The following is a 22,519-nucleotide window of genomic DNA, read 5'->3' as shown; positions in this document are numbered from 1 at the left end:
CAGGTTGCAAACCTCTATATTTGTTTTTCCTCTGCGTTTCTCTTTGCCTTCCGTGAAAGTCCCTCTTGATTGTGCTGAGGCTCTGCGCTCAGCGAAGACACTGAATAAATTACAAAAGAAAGCCACCGTTGCTTGTTGTCTGAATCTTCCTGGTGTCTGCTGAAAGGTGGTGTTGGTGGTGAGGGGAAAGCGGGATGGGCGGGTGAGCTTAAGAGCATGGGATGGAGCAGAATCCAGGAGAAGAAGCTGTGATTCTTATTCCTGATCCTGAAGGGATGCCGCACCATCCAACCCAAACTCCCTTGCCCTCTCCTCAGCCCTTTTAGAGTGAGTGTGTGTGTGTGTGTGTGTGTGTGTGTGTGTGAGAGCGAGAGAGAACGATAAAGCAGACAAATGGTGGAAACCAGCAGGGCCTTGTTGCGTCTGGTTGCTGTTCAACCAGTAGCGATCTATTCCACAGTTCTAACTGGATACTGTGAAGTCCGAGAGCGGTCAGAATTGTGAATTACGTCCATTGAAACACTGCAAGCGGTGTACTTAAAATGACAGTAGGCCTTGTAGATTTCGTAATATACTCTTGTTTTGTTTTTTTGTAGTGCTCTTCACAAGTGAGAAAAAAAAAGATTTTTTAATTTTTTTTTGTTATTTTTTTGTTTGTTTTTTTTGTAGTAAAGAAGGGTTGTATTTAGAGGCCAGTAGCTAGAGATCCAACCAGTGGAGCTCCTGAAGCACTACCTGGCCTTAAGGCCACCATCCAAGGGAGGTCGGGAAAACTATTATTCACCCAGCCTCCGGAAATGTAATGTACCAGCAGGCAAAAAACAGTTCTTCATGTAGTACAAAAACAACGAAACTAAAAATAAAGGAAAAAAAGGAAGAAAGAAAAAGATAAAAAGGAAACAAAAACATTTCTTAAATTCTAGTGCCATAGCTTTTTTGTTGTTGTTTCTATTTTTTTTTTTGTTCATAACAAAGAGACAGAGATTCTACTTATCCGTCTGACACATGCATCCTCATGTGGTCGTTGAAATGCTCGATTTGGTCAAACTTAGCTGGACAGACAGAGCAGACGTACGTGGTCCCCTCCGTGCAGGCCACCACCCCGGCAGGGACAGCCCTGGTGCCGGTGCCTGCTGCGCCGGTTGTGCCGTTAGTGGCACTGTGCAGAGCCACATGCCTCTCCAGAAGGGTCTTGTGGGAGAACTTCTTCTTGCAGATGTAGCACTCGTAGGACTTCTCCCCACGGTGGAGGCGCATGTGCACGTTGAGGGAGCTCTTCTGGGTGAAGCGCTTGTTGCAGATGCTGCACTGGTAGGCCCTCACGCCGGTGTGCGTCACCATGTGTTTGATTAGGTAATCCTTTAAGGAGAAGGAGCGCCAACAGATGCTGCACTGGTGGGGCTTCTCACCTGCCCAGTACCAGAGAGAGAGAGAAACATAAACAAATAAACAGGCAAAAAATATTTTTTTTAACAAATTAAGCTCAGTTCAGTGAGGCTCTCTGGAATAGGCTAGTTCCAGGTCTTTCTGGAATCTCTGGAGACATGATCTGGGGGAGGAAGAATGGTTTTGTTAATAATAATACAAAACTTGGGACATAAACAATACTTTTCATCCATAGATCTCAAAATGCTTTACAAAGGGGACGATCATTATCCCCAATTAAACAGAGGGTGAAAGAGATTCAGCCCAGATTTTTAAAGGTATTTAGGCATTGCTGTGCTCAGCATTGCAAAGTCTAACTGACTCAGAAGACTATATCTCATTTTTAGAAGTGAGTTGGGAATGTAGGCATCTAAATTCCATCAACTGTCAATGGGATTTTGGCTCCTAAGTGCGCCTAACTCCCTTTTGAAATGAGATGCAGGCTCTTAAATCTGTTTGGCGTTGCATCACTGAGCACAGCAATGCCTAAATACCTTTTAAAATCTGGACCTTAATGACTTGTCCAAGGTCACACAGCAAGTCGCTGGAAGAGTCAGGAAGAGAACGCAACTCTCCCTTGCTCCCAGATACATGTTCTAACCACTCAGCTACAGTTGCTCTCTGAGCACAGGGCTGGGAACTAGAAAATGTGTTTCATTCTTGTTTTCTAGCGCTCACCTCCTGGCTGGCCTTGGTCAAATCACTTCATCTCTCCGGGCCTCGGTTTCTCCTCCTGTAAATATTGGACGGGGATAACGATACTGACCCACCTCGCATGGGAGCTGTGACCCTTAATACATGAATGTTTGTAAAGTGCTTTGAGATTCTCAGATGGAAGGTGCTAGAGAAGGGGAAAGGATTATTATTTCATAAGAGAGGTTTAAATTTGTTGCTCCTTGTTCTGGTCAAACTTGCCAGCTAAACAATTTGCAAGAGTAACTACAAAGGCTATTTGAACCCACAAAAATTCATGGGCCAGCTGCACAAAGCAAAAGCTCATGCAATGGCTACATCTCCAGCACGACAGACACGAGAATTAAACTGTGTGACTGCCATTTCAATCGAACACCAAAAATCGTGGGAATTAGGGATGTGGCCCTCTATCACAGTGTATTCTCCGCCCACAGCCAATCTAAGATCGTTCCCTACAGCGGGTCTAAGTCTGCCCTCAGTTTGATCCAGGCAAACCAGTGACCAGAAGGGTGCAACTGATGGCATCATTTAGTCCAGTATATGTGATAGATTTGTCCAGATTAGGTTCAATTGTCCCACGTGATGTTCCACCCCTTACTTTGGGAGACAATTCCCAGCCTCATATACTGTACTGTCAGGCAATGTTTTCATGATATTCACTCCACATTTTAGCATTCATCTAAATCCCTAAATGCCACACCAAAAACCGTAACTCCTTAACTTTATTTCTTAAATCATATTTGGGGCATTCAAGTGTTTTAATTCATCATCCCAAGAATTTATTGCCACTGAGAGGGATTCTAACATTTCATTTAAAAAGATTGTAATGGCACTTTTTTTTTTTTTGCCCATTGGTCACTCACCAATTTCCTAGCCCCTGGAGATGCTTCACTTTTTTGAAGAGACATTTCCGCTTTCTCTTAAAGTATATGTGTTGGCTACTTTAAACTCTAATATGGCATAGTCTCATATCAATGTGCAGAGAAAAGGACATGTCATTGGCAACATTTAATTGCTCTCTTGTGCTGTGAGATTACAGTATACGGCTCAAACTCTGTGGCAGAAAAGATCATTTAATTCGGACTGGGCTGGGAAGGGCTTATACTTTTATTATGAGCCTTTATTCCTCTCCAGCTACTTTGCAGTTGAATAGACAGGGAATGCATGGGGCCAAATCAGTGGCTAGTGTAAGTGAGTGCAACTCCATTGTCTTCAGGCATTGCACTTCCTTAAACCAGTGGTGAATCTGTCCCATAGCTTGCAAAATTATTGGCAAAAGCACTTCCTCTCTCCCCGTGTACGCCAATGTGGTACAAATTTACACCACTTGTTCTCATCTCTGCCTCTCCAAATAACAAATTCTTTCATCTAGGATTTAAGCAAAAGATTTAGCAACCCTTGCCAGTCATCAGGGTCACAGGTTTTCAATAATTTGCATACATAAACGCGGCTGAAGGGAGAGCTTCCTTCCCATCTGTTACGGCAAACAGCGAGGGTTTTGATCCCAAAGGTCTTTGATGAGATTGGTCGAAAGAGAACTGCTGGGTGTGATGACCACCTACATTGTGCGATTGAACTTTCTGAGCAAATGAAGCAGAAGCCTGTTGATATCCCTCCATTTGCACTTCCCCATTTTACCACCTCCTCAATGCATGTGCATTAGTCTGGATGGTACAAATATACAAAACTAAGGACCTCTTCTCCAGTATAGGTTTTTACTGAGGTTTTAAAAAGGTAATAGCAGGTAGTGTGATTGATTCAATGCAAAACATGGTAAACACGATTCCTAAACATGTGGGTTTCCAGCACTTCGACTCTGTTTCTAAGCACATCTGTAACACAACTGCCAGGCTGTAATGGGGCTTTAACATGGTGAGTTTGCTGCATAGATGGGATTATCTAACTGTGCCTGTAACTAGATTAATCAGCTCATCTGACCTATACCTCTTCAGAACCAATCTTGCTCCCATTGAAGCAAATAAGTGTTTTGCCTATTGATTTCAATGGGAGCAGAAGCCAATCCATTACACACATTCAATAGTTTATCTGTGTCAACCAGGAAATTCCCCATTTCATATCCTTCTGAACTCCTGTTCCCTGGCTTCAGATGGTCAATAGTTTCCTAGCCAGGAAAATGTATTCTCCTGCCCTTCCTCCATGTTTGCTACTGTTTGCATTATTATATCCTCATATATATTGTGATATGGTATTTACCCCGTCATTTGCTTCAAAATCTTTGTGTGGGGTCTTCTCTCCTAGGAATCTCACAAATAAATCAGTATTTTTTCAGATGCAAATTTATTTCCTTACCAAACAATCCTTCTGTCACCTTTTCTTACTGAGAATTATTTGCATCAAAACAAGCAGAGCCATGAAAAAATGGTTACTAACCTTTCTGTAACTCTTGTTCTTTGAGATGTGTTGCACATGTCCATTCCAGTGTAGGTGTGTGCACGCCCCAAGCATAGTTGCTAGAATTTTTCCCCCTAGTGGTGTCCATCGGGTCGGCTCTCATGCCCCCTGGTGCCACATGCACACAGCACCGGTAAAAAGGACCCTTTTGACCCTGTGCCCCCTCTATTCCTTCTTTACCAGCTGACTCTGACTAGAGAGGAATGGGGGCACGTCTTGGAATGGATATGTGCAACGCATCTCAAAGAACAACAGTTACAGAATGGTTAGCAACCATTTTTTCTCCTTCGAGTGCTTGCACATGTCCATTCCAATGTAGGTGACTCCCAAGCAGTTGCATAAGAGGTGGATTCGGAGTTCATTAATATGCTGACTGCACTACTGCTTGGTCAAAGCTGGCATTGTCTCTGGCCTGCTGGGTGATGGCACAGTGAGTTGAGAATCCTCTACCGCTATGAATAGCTGAGCAGATCTACGGAACGGCTTGGTCCTTTGTAGATAGAACGCCAGGGCCAGTCTAACATCTAAAGAGTGTAGAGGTTGCTCCTCCCTGTTTGAATGCAGTTTTGTGAAGGACACAGTAGGAAGATTGCTTGACTGCAGTGAAATTGCAAAACCACTTTCAGGAGGAAAGCCGGGTGCGGATGCAGCTGCACCTTATTCTTAAAGAAAATCATATACCAGGGCTCCGACATGAGAGTACGAATCTCCGAAATCCATCTGGCCGAGGTGATGGCCACTAAAAAGGCTATTTTCCAGGAGAGGTGAACTAATGAGCACGTTGCCAGGGGCTCAAATGGGGGACCCATAAGCCTTGATGAGATGAGGTTTAGGTCCCAGGAAGAAATGGGATCCCTAACCTGGGGTACAACCTCTCTAGGCCTTCAAGGAAAAGGATAACCATCTCATGTGAGAAGACAGACTTCTTGTTGCCTGGGGGATGGAAGGCCGAAATCACTGTGAGGTGGACCTTGACTGAAGAAATAGCCAAATTTTGTTGTTTCAGATGTAATAGGTACTCCAAAATAAGCTGCAAAGAGGAACACAAGGGCAGAACTCCGTGTTGGGAAGACCAGATGGAGAACTGCAAAGTAAGTGGTCCTGGTGAAGGGCTTCCTACTGCCTAGCAGGACCTTACAGACCTGCTCCAAGCATGCCTGCGCCTCTGGATTCAGCCATAGAACTTCCAGGCCATCAGATGGAGGGAGCTGAGGTTTGAATGGAGTAGCCAACTGTGGTCTCGGGAGATCAGATCCAGATACAAAGGAAGCAGGAGTGGGGCCTCTGCCGAGAGGCCTAATAAGGGGGCAAACCAATGTTTCCTTGGCCATGCTGGGGCTATGAGAATGACCTTCATCAGAACCTCATGCACTAGTGGGATAAGATGAAAGGTGTAATACAGGTGATCTGTCCCCGGTAGCAGGAAACTGTCCATGAGAGACCCCAGGCTGTGGCCTTGCAGTGAGCTGAACTGGTGGCATTTCTTGTTGATCCGGGTGGGTCTAAGGGGGGAATTCCCCATTGTTGGAAAATGATCCTTGCAATGTCCGGCCAAAGGGACCGTTCATGGTGAGCAGAGAAGGATCTGCTGAGGCAATTCACCAGCTGGTTCTGTGCTCCCAGGAGGTGAGAAGCCTTGAGATGGATTGAACGTGCTATGCAGAACTCCCACAGATGAACTGCTTCCCGACACAGAGGGGAAGATCATGCTCCACCTTGCCTGTTGAGGTAGAACATAGCTATCATGTTGTCCGTGAGAACCAAAATGACCGTGTTTACAATGTGAGGTAGGAATGCCTGGCAGGGTAGGCGGATCACCTGAGGTCTCTGACGTTGATATGGAGAGAGATCTTTTCTGAGGACCAGAGACCCTGGGTCCTGAGGGACCCCAACTGGGCTCCCCAGCCCAACGATGATGCATCTGAGAGCAAAGACATTGAAGGTTGGGCCACAAAAAGGGTACACCCATACAGACCATGCAGTGGTCCAGCCTCCGCTCCAGGGAGATGAGGACTTAAGAAGGTATGATGAGAACTGAGTCCAGATGGTGATGGGCAGATGAATAAACCATGGCCAGACACACTTAAAGAGATCTGAGACGCAGCCTTGTGTGTTGCATGATATGTGATGCCATGTGGCCCAAGAGACTCAGACAGCTCTGCGTTGTCATAACCGGATGGGTCTTGAGGGACCTTCTCAGGGTCATGATCTCCCAAAACTGGTCTCCTGGGAGCAAGGCTCTGGCCTGAATGGAATCGAGAACTGCCCCGATGAACTCTATCCTCTAAACCAGGATGAGAGTGGACTTTTGTGTGCTTATTAGCAGGCCTAGGGCCTGGAAGGACGATTGGATGAAGTGGATATTGGACTCCATCTGAGTCCTGGACTGGCCTTTGACAGGCCAGTCATTGAGATACAGGAAGACGTGTCCTTTGCATTTGGTGAAGACTCACGGGGCAGCTGACAGGCTGAATGGAAGCAAAGCAAACTGTAACATACCTGGTTTATGATGAATCTGAGGAATCTTCTATGGCCTTGGAAAATTGATATGTGAACACATTCATCTTTTAAATCGAGGGTGGCATACCAATCCCCTGGATTCAGAGAGGGAATGATGGAAGCTAGGGAGACCAGGCAGAAGTTCTTGAGTTAGTGGTAGAGGCGGCACAGGTCTAGAATAGGTCTGAGACCACCCTTGGCTTTCAGAATCAGGAAATAATGTGAGTAGAATCCCTTTCTTCTCAAGTTTTGTGGAACCTTTTCTATGGCTCCCACCCAAAGGAGAGACTGGACTTCTTGTATTAATAGTTGCTTGTGAGAAGGGTTCCTGAAGAGAGATAGGGAGGGAGGGTGGGAAGGTGAGGTATACACAAACTGGAGGGTGTATCCCACTTCTGAGCTCAACACCCAGTAGTCCAAAGTGATGTAGGCCCAGGCACTGAAGAAATGGGAGAGGCAGTCCAAAAACAGAGGGGTAACTGGATCCAGTATCACAGGGACTGGGATGTCGACCTCAAGCATCCTGACAAAAGGAGCGCTTTGAGCTCTCTGAGTGCCTGGGGGCAGTTTACATTGGACACGAGGTGAAAGCTGGCGGAGGAGGCCTATGCCTAACCCCCCTGTTCTTTCTTCTCTGTGGGTCCTCCTGGGCTGATGGGGCAAAGTACTGGCCAGCCTGCTGGGGCCTGTAATGTTTCCTAGAAGCTGCTGGGGTATACAACCCCAGGGACGTCAAGGTTGCCCTGGAATCCTTAGGAGTTTAGCATCAAGTTTGCTCCGAGAAGAGCAAGATTCTTCAAAGGGGAGATTCTGAGGGTTTGCTGAACCTTCTGAGGAAACCCAGACAACTGCAACCATGAGCTCCTATACATGGTTACAGCTAAGGCCATGGATCTGGCCTCAGAGTCAGACGCGTCCACGGCTGCCTGTCAGGAGGCCCTCGCTACTGTTTTTCCTTCATTGACCACCGAAGAGAACTCCTGTCTGGCTTCTTGAGGCAGCCAGTCTTTAAACTTTTGCATGGCATCATACATATTAAAGTCATAGCAGCCCAGTAGTGTCTGCTAGTTTGCTATGCGAAGTTGAAGCCCTCCCGTAGTATACACCTTTCTGCTAAACAAGTCTAGTTTTTTGGGGTCCTTCGCTTTAGGCATTGCTCCCGACTGCCCCTGGCAATCTCTTTCATTAGCAGTTGACATTACCAGGGATCCTGGAGGGGGGTATGAGTATAAGAACTCGTAACCCTCCTCTGGCATGAAATAACGCCACTTCGTACACTTTGCCATGGGAGGAAGGGATGTGGGGGTCTACCAGAACACCTTAACTGGGTCCATGATAGCTTCATTGAGTGGCCCACTGCCATCTGCCTGGATGCCCAGATTTGAGGCCACTCACTTTGAGGCCACTTGGGAAGCTTTGTGGTTATCCTGGGGAGGAGACACACCAGCTGTCACCACAGCCTCATCCGGGGAGGAGAACGAGGAAGCCAGCACCGGCTAGGGAGCCTCCACCCCTCCTTCCATTTTGCTGCGGACCCAGGGGGCCTCCTCTTGAAGTTCGGTACTGGGCTCAGTTCGGTACTGGGCTCAGTACCGGAGTTCAGATCAGGAGTCTCCTGGAAAGGCACTGGCAGTGCTCTGCTCTCAGAGGTCACCAAGTAGGAGCATCCTGAGAGAGAGCCCTGGGCTGGGGGAACCCCCACGGATTCCAGAAGGGCCACTGCATGGGCACCGGCCCCCACAGATTTCAGAAGGGCCATGCACTTGGTGGCACCCCTGCGTTTGGGGCCATAGAGGAGTACGAGTGCCCCAGGGAATAGCGTGGGCGGCCGTGAGGGCAAGAGGAGAACGACCCCATTCCCGACTACGATGATGAGGAGTCTCAGTGATGTGACCAGGGCAGTGTGGACTGGGCTGGTCTACACTGGGCGCGGGGGGGGGGGGGAATCGATCTAAGATACGCAACTTCAGCTACGAGAATAGCGTAGGTGAAGTCGACGTATCTTAGATCGACTTACCTCACGTCCTCACGGCGCGGGATTGACGGCTGCGGCTCCCCCGTCAACTCCGCTTCTGCCTCTTGCTCTGGTGGAGTTCCGGAGTCTACGGGGAGCGCGTTCGGGGATCGATTTATCGCGTCTAGATGAGACGTGATAAATCGATCCCCGATAGATCGATTACTACCCGCCGATCCGGTGGGTAGTGAAGACGTACCCTTATATAACTAAAAACTGACTAACTACAAACAACTGATTAACTATTTACACTAGAAAGATAGTGAAAAACCACTGGGAAGTTTGCTGAAGCAACCAGAGGAGTCCCAGCAACCGTCATGGGCGGTAAGAAGGAACTGAGGGGGTGCAAGGTCAGCAGGGCTCTTTATTCTGGCTCTAGGAGTGTGCAGCACCAGGAGGCACCAGAGCTGACCTAATGGATACCACACTAGGGGGAAAAATTCCAGTAACTGTGTTTGGGGCGGGCAAATACTTACATTGGAATGGAAATGTACAAGCACTGGAAGAAGAAACTAAGGTTACAGGAAACATTACTTTTCAGGACATGAATCCCATGTGCACTTCTAAAATGCATGTGTTCCTCATTTTGGGAAATACTGACCAAAAATTATCAAACCATGACATGAAGGAAAAGGCAGTGAGGCTTTAAAATGTGTAAGGAAGGTTTTCTAGAGCTTTAATTTCATAATACTGCACATCTTAGTTAAATAATTGCACTGTTGGATAGGTTAATGCCAGTCTACATGAGACAGAGTATTGATCCTATATGTGTGGGAATGAGGCATGCATACGTGTATGTGTGTACTACAGCACCTTTGTTGTATGCAAACCCCACCAACATTTAGTTTTTGGAAGCATGGAAGCTGGGCAGATAATTATAGACTCCAGGTCTTTGAATTCTCATTTGGGCTCAAAGTCTCCTAAGAGTCTTGGGACTGCATTTCATACAGCAAGTCCAATCCACAGCCTGTGCATTTTATGGTTCCCCACTTGTACCCTGCTGCTCTGATGCCTTTCTAGAGCTTCTTCTCTGGGATTCTTTTCACAGGTCTGAGCACTCTGACAATGAAGCCACTCTTCCAGCCACCCAAGCAGTGGACACAATTGGTCTTCTACTCCCCTGGCTTCTGCTGTTTGGCCCAGGGCCTAGTCAAATTTGCACAGTACTCTTAAAGATCTCTTTCAGGTGTGCCTGGAATCTGCTCACCCATATACTGGTTTTCAAGAGTATCCCAGAAGTCAGTTAGCTCCCAAATGGAAATGCAAGTCACTTGGGAAATATGTTAAGAGTTTCCCTTTGCCTCTTTGCCCACTGAAACACTTGTCACTGAAAGTATATGAATTTTGAATTCTCCAATCCACACAAAGAGAATCTTTGCTGACTCAGGACTGAGAACATCTAGAAAGTCAGTGGCAGCTCTAGGTCAAAAATTTAGGCAGGGCCCTGTATGTTTCCTTAACTACTCCACGTGTGCTATCCTTCTGCTGGCTTGAAGCTCCTATTACAACCTGCAGGACATATTCTTAGCTACTGGAACAGCTAACCCAAATGGATCTTTCATAGAAGAGCGATTCCAGCTCTGGGAATTGGGATGAAACTCTGTGACTTGATTTTCTAATTTTTTTGCGTTAGGCAATGCCACCAATGCAGAGGCTTTAGCTACATATCCATGACTGGAAAGAGGGAGCTGAGACACGGCCACACTTGGTACCCTTTGGATTCAGGACTGCTTCACCATTGATTTGCTTTATATTTGGCCTAGAAATGAGAGGAAGTGAGATGTATATGGAAATGCTCCATTTGGGACAAGCAAGGTGATTCTCATGTTGAATTGGTTCACCTGGGTGCATTTCTATGGTTGATCCTGGCTATTTCTCAACCACTAGTCTAATGTTTTGCCAATTAACTACTGTAGGTATCAGCTGGTGATGGCAAGATATCCTGAGACACAAGTGCTGCATGTAGAGAAGGCTGGCAAGGGGATGCTATGCCAGTTTTGCTGTGTCAACCCTGAATGCCACAATACTTATATACATAACAGCTCCCTGCAGCCCAGTCCATCCCTGGGTGACCCTTAAGTGATTCTATAGTGTATGTGAGTGGATCAGGGAAAGGGCTTTAATTCAGCCTGATGATTTTTAAAACTGCTTTCTATGCATTTGCATGAAAGATTTCCTCAATGCTGATCATGTGATTTACCTAAAGCAGCCTGCATAACCATCTCCTATAAGGTTTTACAAGGCAGAAGTCCTTATTGCTTCTGTAACAATTACTGTTTATATAGCAAGAGTATATATCAATGCCACAGGACTTTTATATATGATTTATAAAGCTATATAATATATAACCAATAATGTATATCTTAGATGTTTTAGAGCATGCTTCACAATAGCATCTAAGTGCTATTTATATATAAATATAAATAAAAATATGTACACGCTATTTTATATATACATATATGCCAGGTGTGTGGAAGTGATATCTATGTGAGAAATTGGAGAGGCACGAGAGACATTTCTTTCTCTCTTGTGACTGCCTCCCCTGCACTCTGCCCATTTCCCACCCCATCCATATTATTCTAATATTTCAGTGTTCACACAGCTAGGTAAATATTTCTTCCTTCTCCTTCCAAATGTGGAATTTCCTCCCAGAATTATAACTGCCTGACAGCCGGGATTCAGTCCTGAACCAAGGACAGCTTTTCCATACAATAAATGTCATTGTTTCAAAGTCTCAAGACTCTACAAGGCTAGAAAAGGGAGCTTTATCTCAATGGGAAGTATAGATTTCCAGTGGGACACAAATCTTTTACTTCTAACCCTAAAAGGTCCCAAGACACCAGCCTTTAATGTAGATACATTTTGAATGTATAGGAAAGCTGTTGTAGGTCATTTTTACAAGGTTGTCTTGGCACTTGTTTAGGCTGACCTGCATAACTCAGACTTGGCTTCATCGCTCATGAGTAATGCAACCAACTGAACATCACACCACCACCAAGTATTCCATGCACACAGACGCACATAGCAGTGAACAATACTAGTGACCCCTCCTCCAACAGACAAATTCTATCTTTAATTATCTATCTCAGTTAAAGATTCCTCATGTTGTTTCCAATAACATTTTGTTTGACCTTTAATCAAAGATCAACTTGTGCTAGGCAACATGTGTTAATTATTTCCTTGGATAGTCACCTAAGACACATTTCATTGTATATAGGAAGAGTTTCCTTCCCTGTATCCTTGACACCCAGATCCCTATTAACCAGGAGCCTGTCCTGAGGCCCTTACTCATTCACTGACTTCAACAGGACTCCTCATGTGAGTAAAGGCTGATGGATCAGGCACCCAGTGTTTTCCCTTCCCATGTTGTGGTGAACACTAGTTATGTGATAGTTATATTCTCATCACAGCAGTAACAGTGCCCAGAGATAACTGGAATCCTCTAAGGATCTGAAGGCTGTCTCACGTCTGCGTTAGGGACTGGCATGCTGGGAAATGGAATACCTGTCAAAATCAACTGCATATTTGTAAAGGCCTGTCCCTGGGCTCACATATAAGCCAAGTGGCCATGCACTCACCTGTGTGTACAAACATGTGCTTGACATAGTTCTGTTTGGCGGTGAAAGTCTTGTTGCAGAGAGTGCACTCGTAAGGCTTTTTTTCACCCTGTCCACCTGCTGTGCTGTGGCCCGCAGATGGGGCCAAGGGCTGTGGGGCTGGCAGCTGGGCAGTAAAGGTTGACAGGCCAGGTTGGGTCACTGTCACAAACTGTGTCTGTTGGCCAGCTAAGGGCTGGGGCAGGCTGAAAAGGAAAGGTTTAGGTCCACTGCCAGCAGACTGTGTGGTAAAGAGGGCGGGCAGGTAGGTGTTGCCAGCTGTGCCAATGACCTGTGTGTTGCTGGTCAGGGTCAGCGGCATCCTCAGATTGCTGGTGAGGGTTTCTGTCTGGCGTAAGTAGAGCTGGGTGCTTGGCAATGGTTGGGCAACTGTTGTGTTGACAGAAGGCTGCAAGGCCCCCTTTTCGCTGTTGTTACTGACAGTGAGCACTTTGCTGTCCATTTCAATGTCATTGCTTCTGTCTGGCGAGGAAGTGTTGGCATCTAGGTGTTGCGGCTGGGTCTGTGTGCCTTCAGCAGGGACTTCATTTTGCTCTGCTTGGGAAGGTTCCTGCTGACCCTCTCGGCCCAGGTTAGCCATGAACTGCTGCTCCATGGAATCAGGCTCAGTCCCAATGGAGGAACTGACTCCAGAGTCAAAACTCTCCCCCTTGGGCTCACTCTCAGTGCCTTCTGCTTGGTCAGTGTCCTCAGTGCATTCCTCAGACTCATTACGCTCCAGGATCTGCACCCTCTGCTGGCCATAGTAGTCATAGTCATCCTCCATCTCCTGTTTGATGTGGATGTTGCCCACCAGGGTCTGGATCCGGACCGGGCGTGGTTGCTTGCGGCAGTGTGTGGTCTCTGGAGTGGTGGAGAGGTACCGCTCCATCTGCTGTGAGCGCTCGTGGATCCGTGTAATCCAGCTGGGGTCTTCCATGTGATGGTCTCTGGGGAGCCCCAGGGCTGTTTCATGGTGGCTGACCACTGCTCCGCTGTAGAAGGAGCGCTCCCCACTGCCATTCTGCATGGAACAGGCATAGAGAGCTGAGTAGATCCTGTCCACACTGTGCTGCGAGTGGCTCTGCAAGTAGCCAGACTCTGTGTCGCTGCTCTGCCCTGAGGTGCCCGATTCGGGGGTCCCCCTGGGCGTCTCCTGCCCAGAGTCCTGAATCACTGGGTAGACCTCCCCCACATTCTGCGAGACGATCCTTGTGCATTCGTCAATCACAGTCTTGATCTGCAGGATGCTGGCAGCTGTGAGGATCTGCAGGGCCTCTGACTGTGAGACCCGCAGCACCCCACTGTACATGAAGTCAATGAGCTTTTGCACGGACTGGACTGACACCACTGAGGGGATCTCGATGTCGCTGTACCCCAGTAGCAGCTTGTCCTGGAAGAAGGGGCTGCCAGCCGCCAGCACGCAGCGGTGGGCGCGTAGCATGCTCCCGTGGATGCGGACCGTCACGTCACAGAAGTGGCCACGGTTGCGCTGCTCGTTGAGGGTCTCGAGCACAGAATTGCTGAAGTTGTGAAGGTTGATGCTGTGAATGCGCTCTGTCATCCCCTTGCAACTGATGTTACCTGTAGCAAAGGATGAGACAAAACAGAGAGACAGATCAGGGCTTGTCCTCTGCATGTCCACAGCTGAGATGCTGGCTAAAACACCTGCCCACTGCAGGGACTATCTTAGAGGTACCTAAAGGGCCACTGAGCACAAAGCATCACCTCTATGCGTGGAGACAATCAACTCCCCAGGGAAAAGATTTAGCAGGATCTCTATGGGATGGATGAGCAGAGACCCACTCCTTGAATCTTCAAGTAAACTAGACAAGACTCTAATGGTCAGATTCTCACTTACAGTAATGATCTTTACACCACACTGGTAATATGATGAGGCTGTCATTTAAAAATTTCTGGCCCTCTATCTAGATCTGGATTTTGAAACCCCCAAAGTTAGGGCATAGTTAGATCCTGTGTATTGTAGTTCAGCCCTTAATAAAGGTGGCAGCCATTTGCAAAATCCAAATCTGGATCGTGGTTTGGATTTGAAACCTTTCCAAAATTCCAACTGTATGTGTGTCCAGGGTTTTGGTTTAGGTCATTCATTACTCAAAAGTGAACTAACCCTCGGTCAAGAATCAAAGGAGATCCATTAACTTTCTCCCCTATTTTCACTGCACCTTGGGGTTTTTGACACTACACCGGCTGGGACTAGAACTGCTGCAATACTAAGACAAAAGCTGTCTGAGGGTATTTATTGCCTGACCAGAAGTGGGAAGTAAAAGAAACCTGGCCAAAATGCCTGTTCTCAGGAGAACTTCATCAACTTGGCTTAACCAAGAAGTCTGGATAGTTTGGACAAGACCCGAATGTTCAGGTACAGATCTAACTGGTCCTCTTATTTACCTCTCACTGCTTTTACAGCTGGCTAAAAAATAACTATTTTTTTAATCTCTCAGTCTACTTCTCTCTCTCTCCCAAGAATTATTTTTGATTTAACATTGCTTCTCTTCCCTCTCTCTTGTCCGTTTAGATCAGTGGTTCTCAATCAGGGATATGTGTACACTTGTGGGTACGCATGCATGAGAAACTGAAAGTGAAACTGACTCTATAAAATCAGTAAATCAGACTAGCTTATTTTTATGGTTTAAGAAAAAAATGTAAAGCAAATAAACAGCATCTAAGGTGATATTAATAACAAATGTAAGAATGTTTACATTTTTTGAATATATGATTTTTAGCCTGCCAGTGTTCTTCTAAGTCCAACATAAAGAACATTTGGTCATTGTTATTATTCTCATCTTAGAGACAGGCAGCAAAATGCTACCAACTGCAATTTGCTGAACAATGCAGCCCCCTCTCATTCACGCCCTTTCCTCTTCATTTACCCATTCTTGCTATCTTAAGCACCCTCTCTTCTGGTGCTTCAAAGAGAAACCATATTGGACACAAGTGGTTATTTAAATTCTCTGATGATAAAAGGGGACCAAAAAGGTCAGGAACTGGAAATTCTGACAGGGACAAGCTGCCTAAAGGAGCCTGATGCCTGCAGAAGGAAACAGGCCAGTATCAGGGATTGCACTAATTTCTGTATGAAACTGGTCTTCTGGGTGATGCTCATATGGCAGCAATGCTTGGGAAATCACTAGTGGAATCATGGAGACTGTGAATTATATCTGTTCTGTTCACAAACTTTGCCAGGACACATGAGCTTTATCCCTGACTGACGAGGACACTGGAAAGGCCACTCCTAGATACTGCAGGTACCTCATAGGTATTCACTCATAGATATTGCAGGTATCACACCAAGTAAAGTGAGTGGGCCTTTTCCTCCTCCTATACCAAGACAACCACCTCCCAGAGTCCTCCTGGCCAGCCATGGACACTTCCTTATGTGTCAGATCACAGGAGAATTCAAGATGAACTCAAGATAAAACACAAAGAATCTCCCTCCAAAAGACAGAGAACGTGGAGCACTACAGGGGTGGGGCCCCTGCAGAAGTGGGAGTGTGCTGTGGCTGATTGTTGAAGGGATGGCACCTCCTTTCTTCAAGGCCATCCCTGGATAAGGGCATGACGACATCTAATTGAGCGGATACACAAGACATTTTCTTTTTCCCAAGTTCTGCCAGGTCAAAACATACCTATCACAATCTGTTTTGATCATAAGGTATTCTTTTCATTCAAACTGATCTTTAAAACCAGTTCTCCCTGTAATTTTAATCCATTTTATAAAAAAAGATTTATTAATAATAGCAAGATGTGCAACAGCCTAGCTTAGCAAATCAAAATGGTTACCGCTCACATCCAAAGAACACCGGAGGGAACACCCCAGAAGCACCAGGCTGATTCTATAAACGTATGGTTTGATTTCAGAGGTGCTGTGAGTCCCTTCTCCTTTCGATGAACCAGTGCAGCCCACATTAATTTGGAAGTTGTACTTTTGCAAACACATTCATAGGAGAAGATACTTCAGTTCAACATTATTTATTTCAAAAGAATTTAGCTCTGGTGAAAGTTGCTGGACTGACGACTAAAGTCTACTGTTTATTCACAGGACAGGTACAACTTGAGCAGCATCAGGGCAAGCTTTGTTCATACATCCCTCTCGTATTCCCAAGCCCTAACCTGAAGAGAAAGGGGAATTCTGCATCTATGCTCCATTCAGTTCTTGGAATAGAAGGGTATAGCTTGTTCAGGAAGGATAGGCAGGATAACAAGGCAGAAGGTGTTGCATTACATATCAAAAATATATACACTTGTTCTGAGATCCAGAAGGAGGTCAGAAGCAGACCAGATGAAAGTTTCGGAGTCAAGATAAAATGGGTAAAAAATAAGGATGATGTCATGGTAGAGGTCTACTACAGACGACCAAATCAGGAAGAGGAGGTGAATGAGGCATTTCTAGAACAACCAATATAAATTCACAAAACACAAGACCTGGTTGTAATGTGGGATATTAACGACCCAGACATCTGTTTGAAATGTAATACGGCAAAACACAACATTTCCCATAAGTTCTTGGAATGTATTGGGAACAACTTTTTGTTTCAGAACGAGGAGGAAGTAAACAGGGAGGCATTGATAGTGATGCTATTTTAAACTTGATTCTGCCAACAGGGAGGAATTGATAGTGAATCTGAAGGTCTAAGGCAATTTGGGTGATGTGATTATGAAATGATGGATTTAATGATTCTAAGGAAAGGAAGTCATGAGAAAAGCAGAGTAAGGACAATGGACTTTAAAACAGCAGATTTCAACAAACTCAGAGAACTGGCAGGTAAGGTCCCATGGGAAGAAAACCTAAGGGAAAAAAGAAGTTCAGGAGATCTGGCCTAAAGGCACAACTGCAGACTATCCCAATGCAAATGAAAGATAGGAAGAACCGTAAGAGGCCAGTATGGCTCCATCGCAAGCTCTTTAATGACCTGAAAATCATAAAGGAATCCTACAAAAACTGGAAACTTGAGCAAATTGCAAAGGAGGAATACAGAAGAATAGCACAAGTATGTAGGGACAAAACCAGAAAGGCAAAGACACAAAATGAGTTATACTTAGCCAGGGACATAAAGGCAATAAGAAGTGGTTTTAAAAATACATTAGGAACAAGAGAAAGACAAAAAAGTCCTCTACTTAGAGGGGAATGAGGGTTAATAACTGAAGACATCAAGAAAGCTGAGGTGTTTAATCCCTAGTTTATTTCATTCTTCACTAAAAAGGTTAATGGTGATCAGATACTCAAAACAATTAATATGAACAACAAGGGGGAAGGAACACAAGCTAAAACAGGAAAAGAAAATGTTAAAGAATATTTAGATAAATTAGATGTATTAAAGTCAGCAGGGCTTGATGCAATTCATCCTTGGGGACTTAAGGAACTAGCTGAAGCAATCTCAGAACCATTAAAATTATTTTGGAGAACGGCAAACATAGTACCCATCTTTAAAAAGGGGAACAAAGAGGACCTGGGGAATTACAGGCCCATCATCCTAACTTCAATACCTAGAAAGATACTCAAACAAATTATTAAATAATCAATCTGTAAGCACCAAGAGGATAATAACGTTATAAGAAAGAGCCAGCATGGATTTGTCAAGAACAAATCATGCCAAACTAACCCAATTTCCTTTTTTGACAGGATTACTGGCCTAGTGGTTAGGGGGAAGCAGTAGAGGCAATAGATCTTGATTCTGACACAGTCCCATATGACATTCTCATAAGCATACTAGGGAAAAGGGGTATAGATGAAATTACTGTAAAGTGGATGCATAACTGGTTGAAAGACCGTACTCAAAAAGTAGTTATCAGTGGTTTGCTGTCAAACCAAAAGGGTGCATCTAGTGGGGTCCCACAGGGGTCAGTCCTGGGTCTGGTACTATTCAATATTTTCATTGATGCCTTGGATAATGGAGTGAAGAGTATGCTTATAAAATTTGCAGATGACACCAATCTGGGAGATGTTGCAAGCACTTTGGAGGACAGGATTAGAATTCAAAACCTTCTTGACAAATTGGGGAATTCGTCTGGAATCAAAAAGATGAAATTCAATAAAGGTAAGTACAAAGTATTTTACTCAGGAAGGAAAAAATCAAATGCAAAACTACAAAATGGGGAATAACTGGTGAGGTGGTAGTACAGTTGAATAAGATCTGGGGGGTTATAGTAGATCACAACTTGAATATGATTGTGAAAAAGGTAATATCATTCTGGGGTGTATTAACAGGAATGTCGAATGTGAGACCCAGGAGGTAATTGCCAGGCTCTACTCGGCACTGGTGAGGCCTCACCTGGAGTACTGTGTACAGTTCTGGGAGCCACACTTTAGGAAAGATGTGGATGAATTGGAGATAGTCCAGAGAGCAACAAAAATGATAAAAGGTTTAGAAAACGCTAAGTAGTTTGAGGAAAGGTTAAACAAACTGGGCATGTTTATTCTTGAGAAAAGAAGACTGAGGGGGGACCTGATAACAGTCTTCAAAGATGTTAAGGACTACTATAAAGGGGACAGGGATCAATTGTTTGCCATGTCCACAGAAGGTAGGACAAGAAGTAATGGGCTTAATTAACCTGCAGCCAGGGAGATTTAGGTTAGACATTAGGAAAAACTTTTTGACTGTAAGGGTGGTTAAACTGTGGAATAGGCTTCAAAGGAGGTTGTGGCATCCCCATCACTGGAGGTTTTTAACAACAGGTTGGACAAATATCAGTTAGGTTTACTTGGTCCTGCCTCAGCCCAGAGGGCGGGACTTAATGACTTTATTTCTATGATTCTCTGCTGAAATGGCCAACCAGGGACCAGTCAGTACTGATTGTGAGGGGATTTTTGATCTGATGTGGACAGCTGGGGCTAGGTCCACAAAGGGAACTTAGACTTAGCATTGCAGTTCCCTGTTGCCTAATGGAATCCATACCCCTGAGTTAGGACCCCAGGCTCCCTACAGAATGCATAGGGAACAGTAGGCTCCGAAGGCTGGGATTCACTGAAGCCAGCAAACTGAGTGGGGAACTGCCTCAGCTAGCCAACAGGAAATACTGAGTAGAGGCATGCAGGGTTCGGGCCCCAGTAAAAAAATTTTTCGGGCCCCCCAGCAAGGGCGGACTGGCTAAACAGGGCCCGGGGCCCCTTCTGGACTGCTGGGCCCCGGTAATTTGTACCGGCTTCCCCCCCCTCTCGTCAGCCCTGGAGGCGTGCAGGCTAAGCCCCACTGCTCAAAGAAATGTAGGTGCCTAATTCTGATCCTGAGGAAGGTGGTGTTGGTGCCCTCTCCCTTTCACCCTGGAGCCCAGTGGTTAGAGCACTCACCCATGCTATGGGACACTCAGGTTCAACCGCCACTTTGCCTGAGATGAGCAGGGCGCTGAACCCAGGTCTCCCACCTCCCAGGAGAGTGCTCTAATCACTGGGCTCTGGGGATTTTTTTGGAGGGGAAGGGGAAGGAACTCTCTCAGTCTCTCCTGTTGAAGCTTTTTCATTTGGTATAAACACTTAAAAATGACTGCTCCACAACAGGCAGAGAGGGGATTTGAACCTGGGTTTCCCACTTCGGGGTGAATAGGTAACACCCCCACTTTGTTTTGTACTGGGCCCAATCCAGTAGCACACCTATTGGATCAGGCCCCACAGGTGAGATAGGTGGGGGAATGCTTAGTTTGAGAATCCCATTGAGGCGTAGGCATGTGCTAGACTCCAGGCATCAGGATTTAGGCAGCTGGGTGCATGCCTATTGGCAGAAATGTAGGCGCCTGTGGAATTTAAGTGCCTACTGGGTTAGCTGGCAGCTGAGCGGGGGCTTTTGAGCCTCTACATTTTGGATTTAGGACCTAAAGTGGCTGTGAAGTGCCTAAATGCCTCAGTGAATCTAGCCTCTGTCCTCTAGGAAGTGGACTGACCCCCACTAGAGTCATTTCATATACAAGCCAATGAGCAGACAGACAGTAATGGCTTTTGGTTACTAGCATCATGGCAAAACTTTTTGTTTGAAAAATCCATTGTTTAGTGACTTACTACAAAACTTTCATTTATCTGCTTCCTTCCCTCCTTCCTTCCAATCACCACACCCAGGTTCCAAGTCTACACACCTATTACAAATGTCAAAAGAAGCCCTGCTCCACTGTGTGAGAGTGAGGGGAGCTGCAGCTGAAGTGCCCATACCTATGAGAGCCTCAGCTAGAATACAAATAACTAGGACAAACAAGAGAGACTTGGGGTGTGTAGGAAAAACAGGGAGAGAGTGGGGGCAGAAAAGCATGGAAAGAATATGATGAAGTTCTTTCTGGGTCTCTGTCTGCCAGTTGTCACTAGATATAGCTGTAGGTATCCAAGGTAAAGACAACCCCAGAAAGCTTGAAAACCGATCATTTGCCACATTGTCAAACATGCTAATACATGAAATCTAGTAGTACAAACATGCAGTAACGCCACCCAGGCAAGCACATTAACTATAGGGATTGGCCTGAATCAAAGCTCCAGGTGCAACAGCACCTCCCACACTCTAAGGAAGATTGAATTCAGACCCAACCTTTGTGTCTGTCCCTTACCTATACAATGTGCCAAACCAAAAGTCCAAAGTCAGACACCCCCACAAAATGTGAGCTTTGCAGTGTGGGTTTGAATCTAAAATAGACATTACTTCGCTACAAAGAATAAAGAGAAGGGTGAACACTATATTGCAAGCAAGAATGTGTGTCAATTTCTTGAAAGCCCAAGATATCAGAATGAAGTGTAATGAAAATATGCTTACACACCCCTACCTAACAGTCACTGCATATAATGTCTGGCAAAGGGGAAAAGACTGCAGTCTCGGTTTAGTCCAAGGCCTTCCGCTCTTTTTAGAGTTAAGACAGTGGGAAACCTTTCTGTGAAATTTCAAGCAGCCTTTGTTAAGTGCTCCCTTTCTTTTCACCCGGTGAACAGCAACATATAGATCTTGACAGACTCATTCTGAGAAGCTACTGTAGGAGGGTTTTGTCCCTGTTCTGTGAAAGCAACTTCTGATTGGAGGAGTATTTAGAAACTGGTTAGGAAAGAAAGAGTGTGAAAATGCAAAAGCCATTAGATGGGCAATGAATAGGCATTTGGTCCATTCAGAAAGAAAGAAAGAAATTTTTTTTTTGCACAGATTATGCACATTTGCAGCTCTCCTGGGATTGGGATATGAAGCTGCCATTGTAGAACGGTGAAATGTATTACTGTGCATGTCTGAAAAATGCTCAGTTTCCCCATAAGCAAATGTATTGATTAAACTGTCAGATTATTCACAGAAATATGCATGGAATTCATCCTCCACTGGTATGAAGGAGCACAACATGGATGGAAAAGGGGAAAGAGGTCTGTTGTGTAATAAATGACTAAATGTTTAGTTTACTGCTTTCCTGAATCCAGCACTTCCCGCTGACCTTTATGCTGCAGGTGTCCAAAAAGAAGGAGGGCTTTAACATTAGAATAAAAATGAGAAAGAGACATTGATGCACAGTACTGTGTGGGACAGGGATGGCCGAAGGAAACAGCAGGCAGCAGTCTCCTGGTAGATGCTATGGAAAATGTAGATGGTAGTGATGAGAAGCTGAACTATGGAGCAGTTTTGAATGTGGATTTCTATGTGCAAAAATATTGCAGAGAGAGCTGCGCAACGTTTGGCAGTTCCCGTATGTTTAACATAAATGCAGAAAATGATCCCTGGAATCCTTCAGTAACAGTTCAGTTAGCAGGGGATGTAAGTGGTGCTGAAGACCACTAAGGCCACCCATGAGTGTTAAGTACTTTAAAGCTTATTTACTGTAGTAAGTTTCTACTGTGTGGCCACAAGGTGTCCTCAACTGCAAAGTAAATGCTCGACTCTTGAATGCTGACAGCTGGAAAAAAATCACAGAATTTGAT

The 22,519-nt window shown here is 45.4% G+C and overlaps 1 protein-coding gene across 50 annotated transcripts in view; it reads right to left on the bottom strand.

The window, feature by feature from the left end:
• Positions 1-580: 580 nt before the first annotated feature.
• ZBTB20 (zinc finger and BTB domain containing 20) overlaps positions 581-22,519 on the bottom strand; it is a 660,688-nt gene continuing 638,749 nt past the window's right edge. For 39 of the 50 annotated variants that reach the window (XM_065587156.1, XM_065587191.1, XM_065587117.1 and 36 more), the window contains 2 exons: positions 12,622-14,223; positions 581-1,409 (listed from right to left, as the gene is read on the bottom strand). In XM_065587156.1, the coding sequence (XP_065443228.1) occupies positions 991-1,409; positions 12,622-14,223 (2,021 nt within the window). In that variant the 3' untranslated portion in view covers positions 581-990. Of the gene's footprint in view, positions 1,550-12,621; positions 14,224-22,519 lie in introns of all 50 variants that reach the window. The other 11 variants (XM_065587258.1, XM_065587254.1, XM_065587249.1 and 8 more) reach the window with 1 other exon arrangement.

Source organism: Chrysemys picta, chromosome 1 (assembly GCF_011386835.1).
Source record: "Chrysemys picta bellii isolate R12L10 chromosome 1, ASM1138683v2, whole genome shotgun sequence".
NCBI lineage: Eukaryota > Metazoa > Chordata > Testudines > Emydidae > Chrysemys > Chrysemys picta.
This window is presented reverse-complemented; position numbering and strand designations above follow the sequence as displayed.